Source organism: Schistosoma mansoni, chromosome 6 (genome assembly GCF_000237925.1).
Source record: "Schistosoma mansoni strain Puerto Rico chromosome 6, complete genome".
Taxonomy (NCBI): domain Eukaryota; kingdom Metazoa; phylum Platyhelminthes; class Trematoda; order Strigeidida; family Schistosomatidae; genus Schistosoma; species Schistosoma mansoni.
Window position 1 is genome coordinate 11,810,679 of NC_031500.1, and position 21,633 is coordinate 11,832,311.

General features: G+C 34.7%; 1 protein-coding gene across 1 annotated transcript; it reads left to right on the forward strand.

Annotated features, from left to right (window-relative positions):
- Positions 1–431: 431 nt before the first annotated feature.
- On the forward strand, positions 432–21,520 carry Smp_169870 (putative cystinosin; the record flags this gene model as incomplete). Its single annotated transcript, XM_018798268.1, has 8 exons — positions 432–587; positions 2,327–2,545; positions 3,363–3,503; positions 4,636–4,735; positions 10,686–10,805; positions 15,730–15,900; positions 19,790–19,907; positions 21,315–21,520. The coding sequence occupies exons 1-8, from the start codon at positions 442–444 to the stop codon at positions 21,518–21,520; spliced, it is 1,221 nt and encodes a 406-aa protein (XP_018653226.1). The 5' UTR covers positions 432–441.
- Positions 21,521–21,633: the final 113 nt, after the last annotated feature.

Genomic DNA, 21,633 nt, shown 5'->3' on the forward strand with positions numbered 1-21,633 from the left:
TGGAATTTCTGTGCGGCATTCTTTAATCTGAATAGCATCCTCTGGAATTCAAATAAACCAAGATGCAATAGTGACTGTAGGTTTGACATAACATTTCTTTTTGAATTTAGGAGTGATAAGTTGGGAAGAACAAGACAGTATATTCACAAGCTTTAAATCCAGTTATCTAATAACCTCCGAATTGTCCTACAAAGTCGTTAAACCCTACAGCTCTATATATTGGTAAGTATTTTTGAGTGATTTTATTGACCTTATTCCCAGAAATTATCGGTTTAATAAATGAAAAATGGAACGGAAATGAGTTTTTACTAAAAATTGAAGTATTTATTTAGTTTTATATTGAAGAAAGTGTTCATTGTTAGGATTCAATGAACTTTGTTTGTATGCTCTAGTAACTCCGTAAATGTTTTCACAAATAACTGTAAAATTTATGAAATTGTAATGTCAGAGCGTTTGTTATTTGTTGTTTTGTATACTTTTTTTCTTTGGGAAGTTGTTCGTCTTGAGAATGCAAGCGAAGTTTTTTTCGAACCAACTTCAGTTTATCTTCAGTCAGGTGGATTTAGTAAAATATCTGTAGGATTAAAGTAAGTTACAAATTTACTTCGTTTGGTAAGTATTTATCATATACTTTTCATCTGTTTGTCAATCATGACAGTTATGTGCTCAGAAAATTGAAGCTTTTCAGCGAAACTGTTCAGCTTCGACATAGTACTGTCCAGTTACCATATTTTTCAGAAGAGCGTAGCAAAGTTAGATGATGTGGATTTTAGTTTTAATATCATAAGAAGACTTGTACAGGCCACCATTCAATGTTTTTATATTTTTTTATGACTCTGAGATTCTATAGTGTCAGTGTTATTCTATAATTTCTTCCTTCAAAATTTAGTCATAGATCATCTTTCAACCCTGAGTCTAGGCCTTGAGAAGTGTAATAATTCTGTTCTATCTGAACAGAATCCCAACGTGAATACGGTACTCTAAATTCAATTTATATTCACTCAATAACACACTGTTTATTTGACTATTGTGGGGGTGTTATTAGAATTGATTTACTGTTATTGACAACACATCTGTTTAGAATTTCGGAAAGTTATCTTTTAAATCTTTTTTTCTACAAAATGATTTTGTCTTACATAAAGGATTACTTACTCATTTAATCCTCTGGTAATCAGATGAAGTGTTTAATAAAGCTTTAGCTCCATTTTATCAAATATTGTCTAAATTATATCTGGTCCATGTATACTATGTCATAAATTTTAATAAAAACGCAACTGCCTGATCGAACTTGTTTCTTTCATTCCGTCATTTTTGTTATTGGTTGGTGATATTGTAGCTTAGGTTATTTCTATTGGATCAAATATTCGGCTGTAAGTGATGGTTGGTAAGTATCCTGTTCATATGGATAAGATAAATATTCCATTGCTCCATTTTATTCGGAAACTCCTAAAAACACTTTAAGGGAATAATCATGCGTATAAGTACTATTATCATAAAACAAATGAAAATGGTTTTGTATGGACTTACATTCTATACTTGTGTTTGAGCAATGATTCCAAATTAACTCGTTCATCATAAAACAGGGTCGCTGAATTTTTTAATTTTTCTTCCATCTCATTAATAAAGCAAACTTTTGTAAAATATTCACGAATAAAACTGACTTTAGAAATATACATAATAAATTTTGCTTTTAAAACATTGATTGTTATAATTTAACAACATCATTAACTGCATAAGGCTTTGTTTTCAGAATTTAAGTAATACCAGTTTATCTAACACAGAAATGGTTTGTAATGGTTTAGTTGAATATAGTTTGTTTGAATGTACAAGAAGGCGAATGAATTTTAATGTATAATTAGTTTACAAATATGGAAATTTACTATATTGTATTAATTAGCTATTTCGATAAATTAAATAATACAATTCAGGGCTTACGTATTTGCAATGTTATAAGAAAATGCATTTAAGTTCTGTGTAGAAGTGAATGAATTCAATAAGGTGTTAGATTTTGCTTAAATAGCTTTTGTACTAAACTGGACGTTCTGTCCTTTATATAGCTGTGACTTGAGTGAGAACTAGTTTAATGTATAGAAGCGAGCCTAAAGTAAGATCAACATGATTGAAGACTTTAAAGTATCAGATCGTTTATTGTTCAATCATCAGCTAGTATAGTGAAAAGTGAATACTGACTTGATAACTGACTAGTGAAATAAATAATACTTGTTTTTAACTGTTTAATGAAATGCTGAGTTTTGCCATTTGTTAACTTGAATTACTTCCGTTTGTTATTATCGGTATTTTTTGATGTTTCATAAACTATATTCAGAGGCACAGCGGAAGGTGATGTTCTTCTTGAGTTTCAATATTGGGATCAAAATGGCTCTTTAATTTCACTAAAAGAATCAAATAATTCTGTCATCCGGCCCATCGATAACGTAACCATAGGAAAGATGCAATCAGGACCTTCGAATTTCACCATTTTTGCAAAAACTCCTGGTCATATATATTTGGGAATAAAGCCTACTCCAAGCGTAAAAATTGTGAAGTAGGTACATACTTAGTTTGCGTTGACCTATTTCCGTGTAAACTAATTGATTTACGATTTTACATCGGATATTTATTTTGGGACTAAAAAGTTTAGATAAGTGTAGTTAAACTCGTTACTGTCTGAGGCAACCGCATAAATATGTCGGATTTTAGTAACGTTAACAATTTAGCAGAAATCTTGTGGTATACATAAGAAAAAATTGAATGTTTTTCACCGTTTTCATAAAGCTTATGATGTTCAAATGAACTCTGTAGTCGCTTCATGAAACAAGATTTATAGAGCGTGACTGAGTATTTTAATCTAAACAGTGCTATATTTAGTTGGTTGATATTAAAAAAAGTTTTATTTAAGTTTATTTATCAACAAGTGACATAAGAATCAGTTGTTAACAAATACGAAGAAGAGTATTGTCTAGTTATTCACATGATAGTTTTGTGTCACACTTATTTGATTTGAAAATGCTTTAATAATTTGATTCGGATAAAACTATACCGACCGATATTTTTGAAAATGACCAATTGACTATAAAATTTAGGAATACTGGCTCTGATTTTATTTAATAAAAATAATTAAGTAACAGTCTAGTGTAGCAACAAGCCAATCACAATCGACACGACAACTTTTAGAATTTTGTGAAAAATTACGAATTTGCATAAAGTGAGCAGTAGAAATACCTTTATATAGAATGTTTAAAATGAAAACAAAAAAAAAACATTTTCTGTCATTACAGAGTTAACAGTTATGGCGCTAATTGTATCAAACACTTAAGCGTTTATATGTATATTTTAACTTAAAATTTGATTTTATTCTATAGTGCAGGTAAACCTATTTGTTCTGTGACCGTGGTGCATTTTCGTTGGTTAAATATACTTCAAATTGTTATCGGCTGGCTTTATTTTACCGCTTGGACAGTTTCATTCTACCCACAGTTCATATTGAACTGTAGACGAAAAAGGTGACTGATAGGTTTCATATGATTATATTTAATTTCAGTTAGCAGATCATCTAAATATGAATTCTGTATCAGAATATTAAGAGTTTACTATTTAAACAAATTTATTCCTATTGAGTTATCATGTAGCCAGTATCCTTTATGGATTTTAAGTGTTGCTGTTTACTACAAAGTTTTCAGCTGATTAGACAGGGATTTTATTCCCGAAAGTACTTAATTGGATTTATAGGACTGACAATTCCACGTAAAATAGTATTTTGGTTATCATATTTAATAAAAACTGTTCATTTTATCATCATTGTGTATGCTAGTGAAGTTAAACAAAGCTTTAGTTAGATTGTGAGTGAAACTGAATTATCCACACTTTAATAGGAAGCCCATTTAACCTCAAATACCATTATTACATATTTTTAATCATAAATAAGTATAATTAATAATTAGAATTGATTTAGTTGTGTGAGGATTTGTGGAGAATGTAATATTTCCACAGTTGAATTCATAAGTCGATCTAAGTTAGACCACCATTGAAAGCCTAAAAGCACTGGACGGCCGTTTTATCCTAGTATGGGACTCCTCAACAGCGCTCATTCACAATCCCACAAGAGGGGCTCGAATCTAGGACCTTCGATATCACGCACGAACGCCTAATTTTGAGCCCACTGGGTCGGGATACAACGATATTAATAGCTCTATACTGATAACAATCATGTGGTCATTAGTGACTAACTTAAAGATGCAAATCGTAGAGCCTCAGTAACAAGGTGTGACAAGTGGAGTGTAATCCGTATAGAGTGAAGGGTTACATAACACTTCATGGATCGATTGAAGTTCTCTTCAGTTCAGTTTTATACTGGCAGGCATTCCATTCCCAACTACTGCTACATACTATATCTGTCAATACCAGTAGAGCACACTAAATTTGTATTGTAAATTTATTATATTACTGGGAATGACTATAAAATTATACGTGAATCGTGTATCTTTGTGAATTTTAGGATTAGTTTTTATGAAGTAGATTTCTTATGTGCAATTCAGGAAGTATTACATCCAATCAAATTAAGCCATAAGATTTGATTTTCTCAGGTAATATCACCTTAAATTATTGCATAAATAATTATTTTGTTTTCTGTTCTAGTGTGGTTGGATTCAATTTCGATTTTGCTGTGTTAAATGTGATCGGATTTTTCTTCTACAGTATCTACAATATTGGTTTATATTGGATTCCACTTATTCAGGTTTGTGATAAAAGTTTGATTGTCATTAGGTGTATGGTTTTCATTTCGTAGGTGTTATTCTATTTGGTGCTGACGAAGTTATTTTGTGTAATGTTTTGTTATTGAGGTCATGAATTAACTAATTCAGATAGCTATCCAAACCCAGGAAGCACTAGGAAGCTGTTGTGGGCTGGTATAGAGCTCTTTAGTAACGCTTACCCATGACTTCAGTGGTGATGGGATCCTAGAGTTTAAGGTTACGTTGGAAGCTATCAACGTTATGGGTCAAGTGATTGGTATTCACTGGAGTGCATTTCCTATTTCATTTGTTTGGAGATATTTGGGAGCAATCCTCCGTTGACGTTGGTAATATTTGACTCACGGTCAGTATGGTTACAGTTAACCGATCAGGGCTTCTCTCATGAAGGCCGGTTAATTACTCACTCAGAAACCTGAATGTCCTGGGTTTAGTCACCAATTGTGCTGTGTATGGGCACTGCTGAGGAGCTTCATACTTATAATAAGGAGCTATTCAGTATTTTCCGGTTTTTAATGGTTGCCTAACTAAAGCTAATCCTTGATGGGTAATTTCTAATGGGCTTTTAATGAATTTAGTCCGTAAACAGATGTTTTCTCGAAAAGCTATCAATGACACAGTACTTTATTCTTAATATCTTTTGAATGTTTCTTACTTGATTTAAAACAAAAGTATTGGGTATCCAGCAATCCACAGATAAGCGTACATCATCAAATCTATTTTTAGAAGATAAATATTATTATATTCGTAGATAATGAATTTGCATTAATTATGCTAAGATATATCCTTGTCATTCGTACATTAAATAAATAGAATTCTTTTCAAATTGTTGCCCCGTTTTTGTTACAATCAGTGTCATCGTTATTACCATTCCAGTTAAAATAGGAATTTCATTCTATTGCCACACTATTGCCAGACATAATTGAAACAGGTCATAATATTGATCTTGATTCAGCTTCTGTGGTGTTGTGTAAAAGTGTAAAAGGGTATATACTGGGGTTTATTGAAGCTTTAGCCATACGAAAATTTAACCCTCCCCTATGTGTATTCAAAAACAGTTCGTTCTCTCCTTAAACCTACCCGACTGTTGCTGCTACCTTGACGTGGTGGTCGGGCTTGCCTATCGTGATAAAGCAATCGAGCTATGCTGGCTGAAACAATCGTTCCTCAAGGTCCTACCATGCCAGACAGGTCGGTTGAAGAGCGGTAAGACTAAAAGCAGCAATCCCAAGGTCCGAAGGCGAAGTCGTACTGCCGACTGTACAGAGGTGTGACAGCAGTAAGGTGTTTCCTTCAGACAACCAGCATGATAGCGATGCTGCCTTCCCACAAGGAGGGGTGGGGTTAGAAAAGGTCGACCCTAAAAATGCACACCTCGCCTTATCCCACGGATTTCCGTCTCCGGCGGTAAGGTCCTTTGAAGAACGGAGCTAACACGTCAAAAATCCCCCACAAAAAGGCCGTGCGTGACCGGCCTCAAGCAGTTGTCCCTTGGGCACTGCGGTCACGCTCCCAGGTCGTTAAGATCAACACTAATCCAACTTCTTTTTCAGGTCCCTCAAGAAATACCCTTCCACGGTGTGGGTAACCGGGAAGTGATATTAGCCCTCATACCCGTAACTGCACACGAGACCAAGTTGGTCACTTTCAAATCCTTCCTACACCTCCTAATAACTCTCTTATCTCCACGACTAACCCTTCCCACGTCCTTTTATCACCTCACACCGCTAGGGCAAACGATTCAAGTACACGGAACGTTATTCCTGATCTCCTGAAACCACGCTCTAAACTACATATAGGAACTTTTAATGTCCGAACATTGTGCCAAAAAGGACAACGGGCTTCCTTAACTAGGACTCTAGAATCTTACACCATCGATGTGTGCTGCGTCTCCGAAACGCGCATACAAGACCCTAGTAGCGTCATTCATTTGACCTCACCTAATCAAAATAAAGAACCATCTCGATACACGCTTTGTGTATCTGGAAGCCCTGATGTTGCTTCCCGTGGCCTCGCTGGGGTAGGTATAGCATTAAGTCGTAGTGCAGAACTAGCTCTTTTAGACTGGATTCCAGTAGACAGTCGTCTATGCGCTGTCCGACTAAGCGGATCAGTAAGGACTCGGAAAGATAGGGAAACCCGTCGTTGCCTCTTCGTCGTCTTTGCCTACTCTCCCACTGACTGCAGCTCAGACGATATAAAAGATGAGTTTTACAGGAAACTTTCTGACCTTCTCCGAAAAGCTAGGCGTTCTGATGTAGTAATAGTGGCTGGTGACTTTAATGCTCAAGTAGGTAAACTAAGTGAAAGGGAAAGACAGCTGGGTGGATCTCATGTTGTCGTGGCTAAAAGAACAGATAATGGCGACCGTCTGTTGCAGCTGTGCTCAGATAACCGCCTATTTCTTGCAAATACTAACTTTAAGCATAAGGAAAAACATCTTTTGACATGGCGACCCCCGAATTCGTTCCAACGTTGGACCTAATTAGATCACATCGCTATCAGCCACCGATGGAGGGGCTCGATAGAAGACTGTCGATCATTCTGGGGCACATGTTTAGATTCAGATCATGCTCTAATGCGAGCACGTATCTGTCTGCGTCTTACTGGACGTAGGAAAGACACTGCAGGGAAACCTCTTAGGGTCCTACTTAATGATAAGCAAGCCAAGAATATATTTCAGGAACAACTGGAAAAACAGTTAGACAGACATGTAAGTTGTGCCCACCCCGAGGCAGCGTGGAATGACATCCGAAAAGCTGTGGAAACAGCAGTGATATCCGCTAGTAAGATAAGCCATAAGGTTAGGGAGAAACAATGGATCTCGGCAGCATCTACCGCATTGATAGATGCTAGAAAACTCATCCCACCTGGCTCTGAAAATAACGAAGAGAGGAGTCAGCTTAAGCGAAGGCTAGTAAGAAGCCTACACAATGATCGTGAACAGTGGTGGGTAGCGAAAGCAAGAGAGATGGAAAAGGCAGCGGCAATAGGTAACAGCAGACAGCTATTCAGACTTATTAAAGAAACCGGCATTAGGAACCCAACTATTAGCGAAACTATCTCAGACAAAGATGGGCATCTCATTCATTCTCAATCCAGGAGATTGGATCGATGGGCAGAACACTTTAGGGATCAGTTCAACTGGCCTTCAGCCACACTTCAGTTACCCACGATCCCCAGTCGTCCTGAATGGCAAATTGAGGTAAGTCCTCCAACTCTCTACGAGGTTGAAAAAGCTATAGGAAATCTAAAGCGAGGGAGAGCCGCAGGCCCTGACAGGTTTACCCCTGAGATTTTTAAGGATGGTGGTCCAGTACTAGCAGCGAGATTGACTGAGGTCTTAGGTAGAATCTGGGAACTGGACGTAATTCCATCTGACTGATCCCAATCACTGATTGTGCCAGTCTATAAGAAAGGACAAAAGTCCTCCTGTGACAATCACAGAGGAATCAGTTTGACTAATATAGTGTCTAGAATATTAGCTTCAATAATACTTGGACGCCTAACCAAAGCTCGTGAAGAGCAGACTAGAGAAAACCAGGCTGGTTTCCGACCTGGACGTGGTTGCATAGACCAGATATTCACTCTACGTCAGGTCCTAGAACATAGACATACATTCAGACGTCCCACAATAATAGTATTTCTTGACCTTAAGGCGGCATTTGACTCCGTTGATCGTGAGGTTCTATGGCAGTGTTTGTCACTGAAAGGAGTACCAAAGAAGTACATTAACCTCATAAAGGCTCTCTACTCGAACACAACTGGTCGAGTTAGAGCCTATGGCGAACTGTCATCAGAATTGGTTACCTCAAGTGGTGTTCGTCAGGGCTGTCCACTCTCCCCATTCTTGTTTAACTTTGTCGTTGACATGCTTTTGGAGATAACACTTTCATCATCTCAATCTCCAGGAGTTGAACTTTTACCAGGAGGCTCACTTGTTGACTTAGAATAAGCCGACGACATAGTTTTATTTGGTGAAGACGCTGACAAAATGCAGAGTCTTCTGATCACCATAAGCAACAATGCAGGCATGTTCGGGATGCGATTCTCTCCCTCGAAGTGCAAAATGTTACTTCAGGATTGGGTTACATCGACACCTGAACTAATGATAGGGAGTGAAGTAGTTGAACGTGTTGACAGCTTCACTTATCTTGGGAGTCTCATCAACCCTTGTGGTCTGGTGTATGACGAAACCTCAGCACGGATACAGAAGGCTCGTCTAGCTTTCGCCAACTTGCGCCATTTATGGCGTAGGCGAGATATCCGTTTAGCAACAAAAGGACGGGTTTACTGTGCAGCAGTCCGTTCCGTCCTACTTTATGGCAGTGAAACATGGCCCATAAGAGTAGAGGATATTCGTAGGCTACTAGTGTTCGATCATAGATGTCTTCGACGCATTGCTCGTATATCCTGGGACCACCGAGTAAGTAATGCAGATGTTAGGAAACGTGTACTAGGTAAGGATGGCAAATCGATTGATGAAGTAGTGAAACTTGATCAGTTGAGATGGCTGGGACACGTGTTACGTATGCCCAACCACCGACTGCCCCGACGTGCAATGTTTTATGGTGTAGGAGCAGGTTGGAAGAAAGCTAGGGGCGGCCAGACCACAACATGGCATAAATCCATGAAGTCGCTGACAAGTGGACTGGGCCGTGTTGGTAGGTGTAGACTACCTGGTTGGGATTCGCGAGATGATAGCAACCGATGGTTAGAGACCTTGAATGACATGGCTCAAAATCGTTTGCAATGGCGAAGGTGCATCCACTCCTTGTGTTCTACCAAATTCTAACCTTTTTAAATCCTTCATGTCCCTATCCTTTTTCTCTTTCCAAATTTATTTCACTGTATTATACTCCTTCAATAACATCTTCAAACCCTTATCTTTCACATAATACTTATACTCTTACTACTTCTACCAATATGGTATTTGAATCGACAACTTCATCTCTGTGCTAATGTGGTATGGCAACTCGAACTGATGTACGTACGTACGAAGTTCTACGTTGTGACTGACTGACTGACTAATCTCCTCTTACCCTCCATTTATAATATAGTTGACCTTTTATTTTTATATATAAATGTTCTTAACAAATATATGTGTGATCAGATTGTTCGAAATGTATTGCTCGAATATATCATCACGTAAATCTGATGATCTTCGTCTTCTTATTACACTAACGAAATTTATCAAAGGGACTAATTGCTATAGATTCCATTCTAATTCCTATATTATTATTATTATTTCCATTACCATATATTTACGTGTATAGAGTGTGATGTCAACAAATTTGCTGATTCGTGGAGTTGCTGTAAATAGCCATTTATTTATGAATATAATGTTAAACGAATCAGTAGTTAGTAGTGTGTCGAGAAAAAAAGATAATAACCATTTGATAACAGGTCATGAGTAGTTTTTAATCATGCTCAAGTACTGATATTTCCTTATTATCAATAATCAGAACACTATATTTGATCAGCTACTATTTTTTATATAAATAAAAGCAGTGACCAATGGAGTTCAACAAAGTCTGTTGTGAGATATCAACTCACTGAAGACAATTAGTGAACGGTTGCTTAACTTCGTGGATTGGTTGAAGTTAGACATTAACATCACTGGATACCCACTCAGTGGTCTATTGGTTAAGTGCTCTGGCGAGAGACTGTTAGGTCCTGGGTTCGAATCTCGCGATGCGGGATCGTGATGCGCACAGCTGAGGAGTCTCACAATAGGACGAAACGGCTGTCCAGTGCTTCCAGGTTTCTATGGTTGTCTAGCTTCAATTGACTCATGATTTCAACTATGAAAATACTGAAACACACATCCTGGATTCCACTGTTAGTCACTACCTATTTCTGTTTTTAATACAATTTTGTTGTCATTGATCCGAATGATTATGGTTTTATATTCAAATAAATTTCTTTATAAAGGAACAATATTTAAAAAGAAATCCTTTGGGTTCAGTACCTGTACAAGAGAATGATTTGGCATTTGCATTTCATGCATTTCTAATTTCTTTATTAACAGCTCTACAAATATTATGTTATGAGGTGAGTTCATTCAGTAATTCTCTAATGTGGAGATATGATTGACTAGTTTAAGTCTATTATTGTTTCATAGGCTTGCTGATGAATTAGGTTAAGATTAGAGTAGTTTTAATTAGTCTGACCTTACCATTCCATTCAATCTTTGTCAGTCAAATTTTCATAATAGTTATTAATAAATATAAGTTATCGTTTCATTTGTTCCTAAAAGAATTTTGACGAAGTCGAACTATAATCTTCTTTGACTCAGTGGCAGTTTTCAACACACCATAAACACACTTTAATACTTGTAAAGGATAAATGAGTTGAGTTTTGAAGGGTTTATATTTTGCCATTATTGATATTAGGGATTACAAATAATCAACCTCTGTTGGTATATTTTGGTTTTGAATGGAGCGATTTGATATTACCATTTAGTCACGAGTTTTAATCAACACCAGATACTGGGCTACAGCAAAATCACGGATATGCGCTTACCTCAATTTAGAACTCGTCAGCTGAATATACCTACATTCTAGTATTTATGTTTTTAATGAGACTCGAACCTATTACCTTCTATTTTGAATACTAAATAAAATTCATAGCCACTAAACAAGGTAGTTGCTACTTAGACTGAGTATCTCAACAGATATTATGTTATCGTTTAAAGCAGTAATTTGAAGTAGGTTGAAGTTTTAGTATTGACACTGGCATGCAAAAACATCCGTTTGGTGAATTACAAATAAGGATGAAATGCTACTTTGGGATACTACTAATGTGCAATTTTAATAATTAATGAAACTGTTTCTATCAGTCAACAATTCAACTTTTACATGTTGATCAACTGCTAACTTAGTAAAATGTAAACTTATAATATATTTGACAATTTTAAAATATCAGAATGTGGGTTTTTGGAGATTGCAACAATTTTAATAGTTGAATTCATGAGTCAATCTAAGCTAGACCACCACTGAAAACCCAGAAGCATTGGACCATCATTTCGTCCTAGTATGAGACTCCTCAGAAATGTACATCTACAATCCCACACCTGAGACTCGAAACCCAGGATCTTCTGTCTCTCACGCGAATACCTGAACTATAGACCAATGAGTCAGCATGCAATAGTGTTAATGTTTAACTTCAATCGATCCATGAAGTATTGTGCAACCCTTCATCCATTGTTTGGAGTGGATAACTGGGCGAGACTATAATTTATGGACGACCTTTGAACGAATATGAAATGACCTTGAGAAATATTAGCCAATCAGGAAACAGCTGGTATGGAATAAAAATATATCATATGAGACCAAAGACTTAAAGTGGATACATTTCTTTTGTGTGATTCAGTAACTTGTCAAGGTTAAAAAGAGGTTCAAAGATTCTAAAATTGTAAAGTCGTAAAAACTCTCTCAACCTCGACCACTGAGCTTCAATATTGTTTGTGTGTAGTCCGGTTGTGTAAGTTTGCCATTTTATTACGCATATATCTTTACAATACTCATACCACTGAACAGCCGAAGTTTCAGTAACATCTGCGAATATTGTAGCCAATGGTGCTTTTATTATACAGTTCATGGCAATTATTATAATTTGCCTTAGTCTCAGTCTGGATCGAGCGAAAAAGGTTCCTTTTCTAGCCGACATCTTCCTCCAACATATATTACATCGAAGGACAAGATCTAAAAGTCATTTGATCACCTCAATTACGAATAAAAAAACTTCTTAGTAGTCCCACTGATATTGTAGCTGCTTAGTTGTCATGTCTTCTCTAAAATTCTCTGAGAACCGATTGTACATGAGCATCATGTACTGAAATCGGCACTATGACCTTGAAATCTCTCAAACACTTCTGATTGGCTCGTCCATAAATCATAGTCTCTCTGATAACTGTCACCACTCAACACGAGTCGAACTCCACTTGTCACGGCTTTTCATTAAAATTCTAGGAGTTACATCTTGAAGTTAGTCATTAGTGTGCACATGATGATTATTATCAGAACGAAAAATTTATGAAGATTGTACTAATTTTAATAGTTGAATTTGTGAGTCGATCTAAAGAACAAAACAGCCATCCAGTGCTTCCGTTTTTTTTTCTTATGGTGATCTAACTTAGATCAAATCATGAATTCTTCTTTAAATATTATTTGGTATGCCATATAAATTATTATTATTATTATACTTTTTGTTTAAGATATACGTACTACTTATATAACATCGAATTCATTTATTTTCTTAATATTATAATTAGTAGACATGATCTTTTACAAATATGATTAGTGCTTTGTTATGTATATGAATAACTTGAATTCTTCTTATTGTTGTTCACCTGAAATTTGATGTACAGAACCAGTATTACTATTATTCTTATTGTGGTGTATCATTGAAGTAAACATTCTTCTCAAATTGATTATTACGTAAAATATAAAGAAAAAATAAAGAAAACATTCAATGACATAACTTCGAAATTATAATCTGATGACATGAGGGAAGATTATTACTATCAAAGTGATTAACCATTTTATTTTTATAGTCAAAGTCCAATACATTATAATTGATTAATGTGATGACGTTTGAAGTGAGCGGTAATGGGTTCGAGCCTTAGAGTGTATATTAATTCTGAGAAACAGGGAAATCCAACTGATGAGTACAAAATGGGACGAAACGCGCGTCCTTGATTTGACTGTTAACCATCATCCATTTCTTCTTATTAAGTTCAATAAATTTATTTACGTCAAATAAGCCTAAAATAATAAGGTTTAAAGTATCTGTAGGAGAGCTTCTGTTTATCATTGTTCAAATAGAAGAGTTCAAAGGTGTTTGCCTTTAAAAATAATTCATCTTTTTTCTTTTCTTTTTAATATTACCGCCAACATATTGATATAAAACAAAAAAAACACAAAAGAAACTAATCTTGAGATAATTCAATCTCCGATTTCTGGTTTACTAATCTAAATATTTCTTCACAAAGACTAGCGTATTTTTAAATCGAATTTTACAGTTTTAATATCGGAAGGGGTTTTGTGCAGATTTTGGTCAATTTATAGTTGAATTCATGAGTCAATTGAAGATAGACCACCATGGAAAACATGGAAGCACTGGACGGCCGTTTCATCCTATTGTGAGACTCCTCGGCAGTGCGCGCCCACGATCACACTTCGCGAGATTCGAACCCAGGACCTAACAGTCTCGCGCCAGGGCACTTGACCGATATACCACTGAGTCGACCGGCATCCAACGGTTTAAATGTCTAACTTCAATCAACTTCGATCGACTCATGATTTCAACCGTTAAAATACTGAAATCTCCACAAAACCCCTTCTGATTAATAATATTTTATTACAGATAAATCAATATGTTATTTGTTTAGTTGAAAACATTATTGCTGGTCAATGAAAATAATACCAAGTGGTTAAATATGATTAGCAGGAAACCTTGAGTCAAGGTTTCATTCTGATAAATAATTGTACTTGAAATCTCCAAAGGATTGAAGCTCACTAGTGAATTTGAATCGATATTACCTAATGTCACAGTTTAAGACTGATCGTCTGTAGGACTGAGATATTTACATATAACTGATCCCATGGGTAGTAAGTAATCTCAGAGAATATCAATAGAAGTCGTTTTGCTTCAAGTGCTAGAATAAACATGAGATTAGTCACTACTAAGTGGTCAATTAATTCCCGTGAATAAATGTTTGAAAATGACACAAGTGAATATTATCCATCATTTTTGTTCTTTGAACACGTCTTCTTATTCAAATAATAACATAATAGTTAGAGAAGTTCGCGTTAAATATCCAGTAGTTATTATTTGAAACGGAACTAAATCAATCTATATTGGAATATGGGCTTCTTGGAAAGATGAATCAATATTTGTCTGAGGAGAGACTATAATTTGTGGAAGACCTTTGAGCAACAATAAAGTGACCTTAAGAATGTCCATCTACTTACTAGAGCTAAATGAGGGTTATTAAGCAGTTTGAGGAATTAGAATTATGATTTACAGTCGATGGTTAGGGTTACTAACTAGATTTAGGGTTTTCACCACGAAATGACATCAGATAAAATACCAAGACGCTATTTCGCCGAATAGATGAATGAATTTCGTTCCAAAATCCAAGAATTTTTATCGTAAATCTGTTTGGTTCGTCCATAAATTATAGTCTCACCTTGTCTGTATTTACAATTTGACTGTATTTTGAATAGTACCTTAAAGTGCAAACTACTATGCGTCCTTCTTCGTATTTCTGTACTCTTTCAAGTATCTAGACTATCTAAGAATGAAACTAAACTTAAAACTAGCAAATACTTCCACTAAAATTGTCGATTTTCTTGAAATGTAACCAAGTAGAAACAGTTTACATTTGTTTCACTACTTTCCGTATTTAAACTTCATGAAACTATTGTTTAAAGTTTGAAGTTATGCTTGATGAGAGATAATTAAATATAAATGCATTATTATTTATAGTATGTTTCCATAACGACCATTGCAGGTAAACAAGTTGTCATGACACATTCACATAAGTAGTATATGGCGATGGTCAGACATAGAATGTATTTCGGCAGAAGATCGACAAGGGAAGAACAGGAATGAAGCGCGATCGGTACGAAGATGCATGAACAATGAAATCAGAGAAGATGGACTGATATTTGCTGAAGGAACAGTTAAGATTGAAACAATCGATTGTTATTTTGCAAATTAACTGTTTGCTACTGTATGGTTATCAGAATTTAGTGAGATAATCTGTAATTTGTGCTTAAACACATTTGATTGTCCTCGCCCGCGTTCTGGTTCACTACATTATGACACTTATCATGTGACATCACTCTTTAGTCAAGGGAAAAAGTAGTTAATATTCAACTTTATATTCATAATTCATTTTCCTATTATATAATATTACCTATTATGTCATTCAAATGCTGCCATTATTATAGTCATTTTTATATTTCAGCGCGGTCGTCAACGTGTATCAAAGACCTGTATAGGAATCATAATATTAATCATTATCTATACAATAATCGTTTGTATATTGGGAAAAGTTCAGGTCACTGAATGGTTAGATACATTCTATTTCTTATCTTATATTAAACTATTTATCTCATTCATTAAATATGCACCACAGGTAAGTAAAGATCGGATGTAATTATATATATGTGGAATGTTTATTTAATTAAGTTTTATTTTTGTAATTTTAATAATGAAAGTTTTCTTAGTCGATTTAAAGTAATTTCATGAAAGTAACCTTCCATTCTTCTTTGATTCGTACGCGATCGATAATCATAAGCACTAACTATGAGTTACTTTCTTACTTACTGACGTCTGTTATCCTTCGTGGAACATAGGCTACCGATTAGGATTCTTCAACTAACTCTGTCCAGTACCCTGTTTTTCAGTTGACACCAAGTGCTATTCATTTTTTTAACGATTTCTCCAGTGTGTGTCCTTTGCACATCATGCGTGTTTCTTTGATTTCCTCTTTAACTGGAATGTAGTTTGTCATCTACTACAGTAGGTTGTTAAAGATGATTTTCTGGCAAACGGGTATTGAATATTTTGCTTAGGAAAGTATTTACAAATAATCGTACATTTTTGATGATATTTTTAGTAATTTTTGAAGTTTCATCTTTGTATGACATAACTGTCTTGAGGTTTGTAATGGAAATTCTGTCTTTGGTGTTGACTAACAAATGTTTTGAGCTGTAAATATTCTTTAATTGTAAGAATTTTACTCCTGTTTTGCTAAACTTACCTACTTATTTGTGCCTGTTACTCCTAATGGAGCATAGGCCGCCGACTAGCATTCTCCAACCAACTCTGTCATGAGCCTTCTTTTCTAGTCCTATCCAATTGTTGTTCATTCTTCTCTTATCTGTCTCCATTTCCCGGTGTAATGTGTTCTTTGGTCTTCCAATTATCCTTTGACCTTCAGGATTCCATGTGTGGGCTTGTCCTGTGACGCAGTTGGGTGCTTTCCTCAATGTGTGTCTAATCCACTTCCTGATTTCTTCCTCCGTTAGAATCTAGTTTGTTCTCTCCCACAGTAGGTTGTTTCTGATAGTGTCTGGCCAACGGACCCGAACAATTATTATACAGGGACTAGATTTATCTTATAAAAATTTTCACTTTATTAAACAAACTATTTAAATTGAAAAATGTCAAACAATAATTGATATTCTGAAAAATAGTTTTATTTTCAATATTTCATTATCAAAGTACAAGTACTGTATAGTCGAACACCAAAAAAACAACAAACAACAACACAACGAACTGTAAACAAATCTAACGTAGTTGATCACATTTTGGATTACAACTTATCTACCAAAGTATTCTAAATTAATTTGATCCTTTTTACAGTTGCATTATGATTCAGTCGATGTTTAACCATAATATCTCGACTAGTATCTATGTAGTATAAATACAATATATTTTCGTACTATCACATGACAATTAAATGAATGTAGTCTATCTAGATATTGTAAAACAATTTATTGAGATAGTGTTTATTAAACAAAGATGGATAGTGGCTAGCAGTGGAATCCAAGACGCGCGTTTCTTACTGATAGATATGAGTAAATAACACCAAGGGAATATAACTTCACCTCATTGCACAAACAGTTGGCTATTAGGACTCAGTAGCCAAGTGGATTACGTGATTGCGCTTGAAACGAACGGTCCTGAGTTGGAGTCCTAGGGTTAACATAAACTCCAAGATGCAGGTACATCCAGCTGATGAGTCTCAAATAGGACGAAACGCGCGTCCTTCATTCCACTGCTAGCCGCTATTCATCTTGGCTTATAAAGCTTGTGATTTCAGGCAATATCGATGCAGTCCGCACAGGATGCACATATGCCAACAACAGACTGATCAATTGCAGTCCTAAACAACAATGGGAAGATACAAGTAAACAACACCAAGTGAATAGAGTGTTTTGTAACATTTGTGAATATCAAAAAATACAGTAGTGCAACGGTTTATCGATTGATAGGGATAATTTTTGTTATAACGTTGTTTGTATTCGGTAGAACAACTCATTGACGAAAGTGATAATACAAAATATCCTCCATCTGAATATGAACTATATTTTCAATGACTCGACTTATTCTTTAATAATTGGGTGGATACAATAAAACAGTCGTTTGTTATCACTCCAGTGAAAAATGAGCAAATATTTGTTTAGAGATTTGTATTGTGTTCTTGAAAATTGACTATTAAAAATGTGAGTTAACTTCAGACACACGCAGGAGGTTGATAAAGGGAATATGAATATCGATAAAATGACGCTTTCTTGAAATGATTTAGATCATGTTGACCTTCATTCTTTAAGTTTCATTTTATCTCAGTAATTATCTCATCAGGGTACATCTTATAAAAGTCACTGTTTGATAATGAAATAAACATACGAAAACCTTGAAGTACTGGTCAGTCGTTTCGTTTTAGTATGGGACTCCTCAGTAGTACCCATCCACGATCCTGCACACGAAACCAAAGATCCTGGGTTGGAATCCCGCGTGCAGGATCGCGGATGAGCCCTACTTAAGAGTTCCATACTAGGACAAAACGGCCATTCAGTGCTTACAGGCTTTTAATGATGGCCTAACACTCATCAATTCATGATCTCGATCAAAAACTCAATTCACTAAATTGGTAAACAAATTATGCACTCAATACATAATGGTAGTATAAAGCCTACTTCAACCTGACAAATAGAAATTTATTATTATTTAAGTTGTTCATATTTTTTTAAATGTATCATTAAACACTTTATATTTAAAAGGGTAGGAAAAAAGTGACGTTATAAAATTAAAACCTTCCTGATTCTTGACCAATTTATCAATATTACAAAGTACAGATAGTGCTAAGATGTGGTCTGATAGCTTGATAGTTACGCAATACACTCTTACAATAAATAGGACCAGACTCTTACAATAAATAGGACCAGTTTATATATATATATATATATATATATATATGGATTATACTAACTCATGGAGCGGTTGAAGTACTTTATTGATTAAAAAGACTGATACTTGTAAGAAGGAACATATATAGTTAGCTTCAAGAAATAGGTGCCAATCAAGATAGACAATGGCTATTTGGAAATATTTTATGAATGCTTTACTACAAATAACTTGATTATGACAGAGTAGATTTATTATCCATTTGTTAAATGATGATATTGAAAGATCAATGTACATATATTTACCTGATATGAGAGTTACGAATTGATTGTTTTAATATTAGTCATTTAATCTGTTAGTTGTAAATTTGAACATCTTTTGACATATACTTGATTTTGAGTACTTATGATAGTGTATCACATGGCTTCATACAAGTCATGTGTCTGGAAGTTATGTGTAAAAAAACATAAATCTGATAAATGAGTTCTATTACATTGATGTTTTTCAATCTTTTCTTAATGAATTCTTATTGTCAGGTATAGTAATATTATGTAAGACACTATAATTATTTTGCCCAGTCATTTTCAATAATATCATACTTTTTTAACAGTTGAACTTACAAACTAATCTTAGCTAGACCACTATCGGAAATATAGAAGCACTGGATTGATTTCGGACCTCTCAGCTGTGCGCACCGACGATCCCGCACGCGGAAGTTGAACACAGGACCTTTGATCTCGTGATTGAACGTTTAACCATTGAGTCAGTATTAAATGATATTGGTGTATAACTTGAATTACTCTATGGTCTTGGGTAAGCCTTCATCCATCTCCTGCGGTAAATAATGGTCTCACACCCTACACAGACTAACTTCCACTGGTCAGGAATCTGTTCTTTTGATTTGGTTTATTAAGAAACAATGATAGTGTTTAACTGCAACAGATCAATTTGTTTACTTGCTTAATATAAATAATTCGTGACGAAAATACTGAGGTATCTAATATATGGGTTTATTATCAACGTCTATTTCAAGCATTCTTTGATTAAGGTTCTGTAATATGTGTATTGTATGCTTCTTTCTTCTTTTTTTTAATTTTTAAACATAAATCTAGGCTTTAATGAATTTTCGTCGAAAGAGTACAGTTGGTTGGAGTATAGGTAATATTATATTAGATTTCACTGGAGGGATTCTAAGCATTGCACAAATGTTTATTATAGCATATAATACGAGTAAGGGATAATTTTTTTTTATATATGAGCGGTACATTTATTTTTTAATTGTAATTATATTCTGATGTTTCAGTTGCGATCGTAAACCGATCAATGCTAGACCACCATTAAAAATCTGGAAGCACTGGACAGCTTTTTTATCCTAGTATGGAACTCATTAACAGTGTGCACCCACGAACACGCACGCGGGATTCAAACGAAATGGCCGTCCAGTGCTTCAAGATTTTCACTGGTAGTTTAATTTTGATCGTTTCATGATCTCATTTGAAACCCAACAATTTCCACAACCACAAACTGAAAACATATTCTGGTGTTTTAGTATATGGTATGTCAAACCTGACTTTTAAATGTTCGCATACTAAATATTTATTTTCAGTTAATAAGTAAATACATTACACTAAGTGATATGATATTATCAGGTACTGACTTTCTAAGACAATATCTTTGTGTATACTTTGAATATACTACAAAGGTTAGACTAACGAATTACGTAATATTATACACATGACAATACAAACAGAAGTGATTTGTTATATATGATTTTAGTATCGTAGGCGTTAACCATGCATTAAACCATATATAGTCAAACTAATTTATTCAGTCTCAAACAATGTTGCCATTCAAAATAATTTTGCTCCGTAAGTCATTGACGGTGTATTTATTATATATATATATATATAATGAGTTAAGTAGTTTCTACCTTCCATCTAATTATCAATGGAACACTGTTTTCATTAATCAGTAGATGTTATTGATTCCACCTTGTTACTAATTGTGATATAACGAAGCTTTTTTGTGTCAGTTCATCTGTGAATCATATCACTAGTAATGTAGTGAACAGAACACGAGTAAGGACATTCGAATGTATTTAAGCACAAATTACAGACTATCTCACTAAATTCTGATCACCATACAGTAGTAAACAGTTAATTTGTTTCAATCTTAACTGTTCCTTCTGCAAATATCACTCCATCTTCTGTGATTTCATTGTTCATGCATTTTCGTACCGATCGTGCTTCATTCCTCTTCTTCATTTATCGGTCTTCTACTGAAATACATTCTATGTCTTACCATCACCATATACTACTTATATGGATATAAGTAGACCACACCACAGTAAGATCACCAATAATTGACTAAGCACAAAAGTTGAAACCATTTAATAAACATTAAACTTTAGACACCAATTACTGTTATCATGGTGATTTCATCTGAATATGTAAATATTTTATTTCATTTTATATTTGTGTATGATATAGACCAATTTTATTGATTTTGTTTATATTAGACTTGGTAATACTATTCCCTACCATGTCACTATTATATATAAATGATGATTATACTTAGTTCTATAAAATGATATTATAGACCTATGCTTTTCATTTATATCATTTCGCTAATTCACAGATGATGTTAGCAGTATAACTGGATCACCAATTAAACTTGGATTAGGTATTTTATCGATTGGATTTGATATTTTATTCATGGTACAACATTGGTGTTTGTATCCATCATCATCATCATCATCATCACCAACTTCTTCATCACGATCATCAAGAGAAATATTAAACAAATCTGAAAAACGTGATCTTAAAATAGAAGTAACAGAGTAATACTATTGGAAATATGAATTTTTATATACAAAATAAAAAAAACAGATAATCTATTTTTCTGTTCTCTTTTACTTTGATTAATTTTCAATTTTTTTAGGTTAAATTTTTATAAT